Here is a 7469-nt window from a genome sequence, read left to right as displayed (position 1 = left end):
GGAAAGAGTCAGACAGAAACATTCATCTGCAAGGCACGGGCAGCCTGGCTACCTAGGTTCCCTCCCTGCTCTGCTAAGGTAGCAGATGTCCATGGTTGGAGCAGAAGCAGTGGTGTCTCTGGGGGAAAGAAGGGGCTTCACAGAGCCCTGGTCCTGGTCTCTCTCAGGTCTAGTGGAGGTGAAGGGCTCTTAGTGCTGGGAAGGTGAAAGAGGGAGTAGGTCCTTTACCTTCCAGAAAGCCCTGCCCCAGTGCATTATGGTTCCTGGATCACTCTCACCTGTGCTCGCCCATGGAGCTGGGCATAGATGGAGCTCTGATGTCCCTGGAAGATCATCTCAGGAGCTTTTCTGATCATTGACACCTCCAGGCCAGGTGGAAGGTCCCAGTGGAGTGAGATCGCACTTGCCGGAGGTTGCAGAGCCCGCTTCAGGCATTTCACTGCCTGGGGAGGGGAAGCAGAGAGCACAGAGCACTGGGGTTCCCCCCCAATTCTGGGCGGGGGGAGGGGGGAGGAAGGGGAAAGGGGTCTCTGATTTGGTGTGGGTGGTGGTATTTGGATTGCCTTGCGTGCCTAGGAGAGCCGTGGGAGGTATTGACTAGAGCAGAGGGGTACCTGGGTCGTTACCTCGGATGTCATGTCCATCCTAGAGTGGATGCACACACATTCACCTTTGGTCTCCATGGCCATGGCCTGGGAAAGGTTGAAGCTGTCACACTGGTTAGTAGGAAAACAGAAACACCTGCACAGGAAAAGAGGGGGAGGTTAGAGATGGGACAAAGGTGAGAGGCACAAAGGACAAGAGTGGCACAAAGGACAAAGTCTGGAGAGGTAAGAATGCTTCTAATGGTAGAAATGAAGCTGACTCAGGGTTTTCCCGTTCACTCTGGGGTGAGAGACATAGCCTGCTGGACAGGGAGATCGTGAGAATGGGGTTTGGGCCCTCAGAGCGCTCTGAGGTATTGCAGGGTGAGGGAGAAGAGGAAAAGTGCAGAGAAGAGCAAGGAAAGATTGGGAGAGGAGGCCCGCTAGATGAAGAGTATAGGCAGTCTTAGTGGGTTAAGAAAAGTGTGTGTGTGTGTGTGGGGGGGTTGTTGCTGAAGTTCCATCAAGGTAGAAAGAAGACCTGGGGCAGACTAGGATCTAGGTGAATGTTTGCGGGACTCTGACAGTCAGCAGGGAGGGGAAGGTTGTGAATTAGCATGTCAGGGGACAGGAGGAGGGCTCCCCCGTTACCGGTGATAGTCCCGGTAACGGTAGACCTCAGCCATGACAGCTTCCTCTTCACTGGAGATCTTCCTTTGGATAAAGATGAAAAGCTGGGGGAGAGAGGAGGGGAAACGAAGATTGCCAGGGCTGGGCACCCCCGCAGAGGAAAGACACCCTCCGAAAATGCAGGGATCCTTCCCAGTTTGCTCCCGTACTCTCTTCCACCCACTGCCGTTGAAATGGGAGAAGAGATTGTGTCTCCTTTCATTAACACCAGGACAACTCATCGCACAAAGGGGCACCCCACAAGGAAGATACACCTTCCCCAAGTGCAGGCAAATTCCACAGAAGCCCTCCCATGCTGCCCACCCCAAAGATGGTGTCACTTTCTGCCACGAGGACGCCCCCCCCTTTGCCCTCCATGCCAGCTCCCGGTGCAAAAAGCAGCAGAACACCTCACCCTGAGCCCTGAACTCTACCTTTACCCCATTGTTTACACCCATTGCCCTCCCCTTTGGCCCCTGATACCTGGCGGGGGTGCCCCTGAAGGAGAGGAGTACTGTAGATAGACCTTAGGAGGCCCAACAGGTCACAGCCCCCGAGATCGGGGCAGACGGAGGAGATGCGCCCCACTGCATTGTCCATGCTTTCCTGCGTGTACTCCACACTCTGCCTGTGGGAGGGCAGCCAGAGTGTCAGAGGGGGGACAACCTGGCCCACGGCTACCCTCACATGGCCTCTCCCTAGAAAAGCTCTGCCTCACTAGCAGTGCTACAGAAGCACCCTGGAAAGAAGAATTACCTTCTCACTGCCCCCAGCATATCCTGCCCCATAACTGCCCTCCAGCAAGAGCTTGTCCCCTAGTTTCACTCAGAAAAGTCACATGCTACTTACCCCTTGGCGCTGCCCCATCATCACCCCCAACTCACGGGTAGAAGGCCTTGAAAGTGGCCCCAAAACTGTAGATGTTGAAGTAACAGCCCAGAGGCAAACTCTTGAGGAGGAAGAGCAGGGTGTTCTGGGGACAGATGGAGGGATGGGCAGAGCTCAGATGGGGAAGCTAGGCAGAACATCTTCCCACGTGAAGCAGCTTGCCTCTATCCCCACCATCTGGGCAGGACCACTGTGGAAAATGCCCCCTGAAGACCTCCTCCGGTGGTACCTGTGCATCCTGGAAGAGGCTGCGGTCCATGAGAAAGAGGAATTCCCCAAGCTGGCCTGGACTGGGCACCACCTCAGGAATGTGGGGCACCAGTGTCACCATCACTGCAGGGTCTCCCAGCAGAGAGCCTGGAGTGCGTTGGGGGAAACAAGGAGCATTTTTAGGTTGGAGCCCCCTTCCCCATCTCTTTGCTTCTGTCCTCCGCATAGCCCTCAGGTCTGAACTATTGCCTGAAAAGCCCCTCAGATCCCCCCAGTCTCCCTGACACCCTCTCCCTAATGCCCACTTCCACCCTCCTTGCTCACCAGGTGGGGCTTTGGGATCTCTACTCTCCACTACAGCACTGAGAGTGTGAGACCCTCTGTAATACACCAGCAAGTTCAGATCATCATGCAACCAGGGTGGCACTTTCAAGGAGACCTGAGGACAAGTAAGGTGTGGGGAAGAAAGAGAACCAAATAAAAGGATTGAGGAGTCCTAAGGAGCTCAGCAGGCTGCAGACCCTTCTCTCCTCTCCCCCTCTGGGACTCCAGCATTTGGCAGGGCCGTACCTCAGCAGAAGTCTGATCTGGAGCCGTGTACTGCAGAGGGGTGTAGCTGCTGTTAATGTCTATATGGGACACACCATGGGCTGACTTCAGACAGATGCTGAAGTGCAGGTTTTTGAATGTCTCCTCCTCAGAAAATAACCAGGCTGCAGTGAGAAAGAGGTGTGAGAAGGTGAAAGAAGAGACCCTAGGGCAGCAGACAGCTATGGTCATTGGTAGGGGGGAAATGTGGCATCTGAGACGTCCCTCACTGAATCTGTAGGCTTGCACTGTGTTTTGTATGGGGATCTGTGGGGATCTCTTGCTGTGGGATATAGGAGGAGAGCCGTATCTGAATATTCCCCCCAGGCGCAAGGGGGAATATTCAGATTCTCTCTCAGAGGGCATGTGTGCAGGTATAGGGGTGTCCCCTGGAGGGATGCTGGGGAGCGATGTGCTCCTCCCTGGGGGGTGTACCTGGGGGATCACTCACTAATGTATTGTCCCCGGGGGAACAGCTCGCCTGGCCAGCAAAACCGGGCAGCTCCATCAGGCTGCTGTGGCAGCTCCTGGACATAGCACAGGCTGATGGCCACCTCCTTGTTAGGAGCCACGGTCCCCAAGGAACAAGCGAAGACAGGACCCCAAAGATCACACTGGTCCTGCAGGTATCTTAAATTCTCCATGCCTGAAGTGGCTTTGCACAGCTTCTGGGCCTGCCACAGAGGAGGAAAAAAATGTGTCACTGAGGTCTCCACAGGGTTCCATTCTCTCACCTCTACCCTTCACCCCAACCTGCAGACCATCCCCTCCCACTGCAATCCCAGTACCTCCTCCTTCTCCCAGAGCATTGCTTCAATACGAGTGTCCCCCATGGTAGCGTAGAAGGTGTGTACAACAGTGTCAGAGGCCACAGGAAAGATGAACATGGTCTCCTTAGAGACTGGCTGCGTATTGCGGAAAACCAGCTCAGACACCACATCGGCTACAAAGTCCTGGATGGTTACATTCACTGTCAAGGTTTCCAGCTCCACTTCAGGATAGGAACAAAAGAACCATATTCCCCGCTGGAATAAGCCTGAGGAAGACACAACAGCTGTCAGGCTCCCTGGTTGCACGTCGGAAACTTTAAATCTGAGGTGTTTGCTTGTAGTGGGCAACAGTTGTGTGTCCCAACCTGCCACAGAAATGTCAGATGCAGAAGCTGACAAATAGCAATGAAAGGCCCCTGAGGCTGTCAAGGCATTTCCCTCAGACCACAGCTCTGCATCTCTCTAAGCCCCTTTTTGTCCAACGCGCATGGCAGCTCTGCCCTCAGATTGCCAAATGTGCCATGCTTCATCTTAGTTCAGGCCTACCGTGGCACTGAGAGGAGTCTGTCTGTCGCCCAGCACGTAGCGTGAGACAGTGGCACAACAGAGCTTCATGCAAATGGCAGCAGGTGCCCTGCAGCTCCTCCAACCTTCAGACCATATCTCAGAGATGAGAGCAGGTCCCACCACCTGCTTTGAGACTAAAGCTCCAGAGAGACGAGCTTGCTTTTCAACTTAAGCAGCTATACTACTCATTTGGGACTACTGGAAGGGAAGGGGGGACCATACCAAGGGCGCTTAGCATGGCATCAAAGGTAGAGTCACAGGAAGTTGCCTCAACTTCTTTCCATTGTCAGCCGTGGAGATGTTCCTGGCTGACCTCCCTTTCTCATCTGTCATGCTTGTAGCATATGGTTTATTTGAAGCCAACAATGTGTAGATCTGAATTTGGTTGGAAGATGGCTTTGATGACCTCCCTTTCTGCTATGACCGCAGCCCGTGGAAAGGCAACCTCCTCCATACCTTTGTCCTTGGTTTGAGATGAAGAGCATCTCATATTAGGGCAAGGTCTGGCAGCAGTGGTGCATCAAACCTGATGGTAAAACGTGTTGGAGCAGCGTCTTAGTCAAGAATGGAGTAACACTGCAGTAGGAATAGAGTGACACTTAGCAAAGGAACGTGTATGACCTTCATAGGGGTTGCTGTAGTGTCTTGGAAGGGGATGGTGCACAGAAGATGATATAGTTCACCTGGAGGGGATGATGCAACTCACCAATCAAGCACTGTACCTAGCCATCACAACACAGTTCAGTACGGCATGATTTAGCACCACAGTAGAGGTAATGCGGTATCATAGCACTGAGGAGTGTTGCCCCCCCTCCTACAGGAGTCGACATCTCTTCTGCATCGTCCCCCCACCTTGTGATGGTTTCCCTGGAAAGCCTGCAGCACTATGGATGAGACGAATCACACTTGCAAGAACATCTTTTGCTATGCCAACCAGAAGAAGTGAAGGCTGCCTACAGGCCACGCCCCTGGGTTTCCAGAACACGGTGACATGTGCCTCCCTGTCAACCACCCAAGAAATCCCTTCCTTCCCACATTGAGGTCCCAGCTAAAATCTTCTCCACTGCTCACAGACGCCCCCCCGTCCGGCCCCAACTCACCCCTATGCATATACTTTTTGCTCAGGATGCCACTTTTCCTCATCTTGACTCTTTGGCTGAAGACAGCTTCTGTGCGGGAAAGAGCATAAAGTGAGCTATAAGGACCTTGTGAAAAACAGAAAAAAAGAGCCCCTCCATCTTCCCTTCCTTCAAGATATGGAGCTCCCGTTCCGCCTCCCTCCCCCCCCCTTCCCCCATACATGGGCCAAGGTGACTCTTTTCTTCCTCACATCCCAGCTCAGGATCGTTTTTGCCCCTCTCTCACCAGCCTGGTAGCAGATTAGTAGGAGAGAGGCCTGGGATGGGAACTGCAGGTGTCAAAGATGCGTACTGGTTCAATGGAGGGGTGGTGCTTAATTCCAATTAGAATGCAGGGAAGGTGGGAGCAATGATGGGTCACAGCCTGAGCCATAAGGCACAGCATGAGTTTGGGCCTGAGCAGTGATAATTACAGCTGGAGGACACCGGTACCAATGTAGACAGAGGAAGAAATGGGCAGAAGGGTGGACAGACGGAGCAGACGAAGCACGGTCTGGGAGGGTGGGTGGAGGAATGCATGGATTTGTGTGAGGAGCGTGGTGTAGCTGGATAGTTGGAGAGGGCTGTATTTAGTGGCAGTAGGAGCAAATGTCAGAAGATCGCGACCGTCTGGGGAACTGGGGAGGGGAAGGGATGAATGAATGGGATGCGTGGATGCACATCCAGGGAAGTGGGGGCCAGGAGGGTGTTGGAGGAATTGATGAGCAAATGCAGTTGTGTGGAACGTGAGGGAGAAGATGATAAAAAGCACCGGGTTTGTGACTGATCTGTCAGTTAGGCAGCTGAAACCACCAGGTCTGCGTACAGGTCAGTGGTCTGAACTCCTCCAATACGGAATAGAGCCTTGCCTCTGTTGTCAAAACATTGGGCAGGAGGGCCATTTGCGGCGAAAAGCCCTAGCATGGGCGAGTGGTCCTCACAGAGGCGAGGAAATCCAATCCAGCTGTCTTCCATAGGTCCTGTGCTATACATATTGGCTTCCTGTGTCTACCCTGGAAATGACCGGACATCTAAAACGATACTAGACACCCATGTTTCAACAACTAACTCTCACCCCTAAATTGAAATGAGAGGAAGAGCCTCTTCCTCTTATCACAAGAGTTGGATTCAATTCAAGATTATTATGACAAATGTAGGTATTTAAAACAGGTACATTCCGATTAACTTCTAAACCCCTGCAAGGGGGTTTGCCAGAGGGCCCAGACAGAGGGGGCGAGGATGGGGCAAAGGAGTGAATGAGGAGTGAGGGGAATGCAAAGGCGGGATAGAACGAGGAAGGGAAGGGGGGTGTGTGCGTTCTCTGCCGTAGCGATCCTGATGGAGGGATGGACCACTGTACATTGAGGAGTTAGTGGTCCATGTAGCAGTTAACTGGAGGAGGCACGGCACCATGCTGCGCTTGCACATGCAGCTGGGCCTTCAGCCCTGTGCTGGGCTGCACAAATCCCATGGCTGCAGGGCAACCTCAGCCAGCTTGCTGCAACAGAGCCGGCTCTGGAACACACGCATTTTAATACGCTGAGTGCTGATCAGAGGCCTGCTGGATGCTGACCAACCCGGGTTCCCAGCATCGGAGGGGACACATCAGATTACCTATGCCATTCTCTCTCTCTTTGTGGCGCCAGCTCTAAGAGAGGACATTTCAAATGATACTTTGCAGAATCTGAGTCTATTTCTCGCTGGGACCATAGTGAACTAGCACCTACTTCCTGGGGCAAAACATTTGGCGCAGTCAGTGGGTGCCAGTGAGAAAGACTTCTCTGGAAAAAGGATAATGAGGAAGATAGAGACCGAGAGCCTGGCAGGCCCCTGCACACAGGCACGGGGGACAGTCACAAGAAACCTGGCGTGGGTGGTTTTCCTGGTGACCTGGGAAAGCGCGGGGGAGTTACCTGAATGCGTTAGCTGCAGCATTACCATGTCCCAAGAAAGACGGAGTAGAGCAAGGAGCAGGCAAGGAAAACTCGTGCTGCCTGCGGCTGTTACCAACACGCCTGGAGCAGGCAGCAGGGGCTGCAAGCGCAGTAGAGCAAGGGGGTCCTGGGCACCGTCGA

General features: G+C 53.6%; 1 protein-coding gene across 1 annotated transcript in view; it reads right to left on the bottom strand.

Moving 5' to 3' along the window:
- LOC104129620 (von Willebrand factor A domain-containing protein 5A) overlaps positions 1-5419 on the bottom strand; it is a 12173-nt gene extending 6754 nt beyond the window's left edge. The window contains 11 exon segments of the mRNA XM_035897977.1: positions 279-443; positions 627-741; positions 1236-1318; positions 1737-1881; positions 2138-2226; positions 2371-2498; positions 2676-2790; positions 2922-3064; positions 3391-3613; positions 3728-3975; positions 5377-5419. Of these exon segments, the coding sequence (XP_035753870.1) occupies positions 279-443; positions 627-741; positions 1236-1318; positions 1737-1881; positions 2138-2226; positions 2371-2498; positions 2676-2790; positions 2922-3064; positions 3391-3613; positions 3728-3975; positions 5377-5419 (1497 nt within the window).
- Between the last annotated feature and the right edge of the window lie 2050 nt (positions 5420-7469).

This window comes from Egretta garzetta, unplaced genomic scaffold (genome assembly GCF_000687185.1).
Source record: "Egretta garzetta isolate BGI_Z169 unplaced genomic scaffold, ASM68718v1 scaffold1147, whole genome shotgun sequence".
NCBI lineage: Eukaryota > Metazoa > Chordata > Aves > Pelecaniformes > Ardeidae > Egretta > Egretta garzetta.
This window is presented reverse-complemented; position numbering and strand designations above follow the sequence as displayed.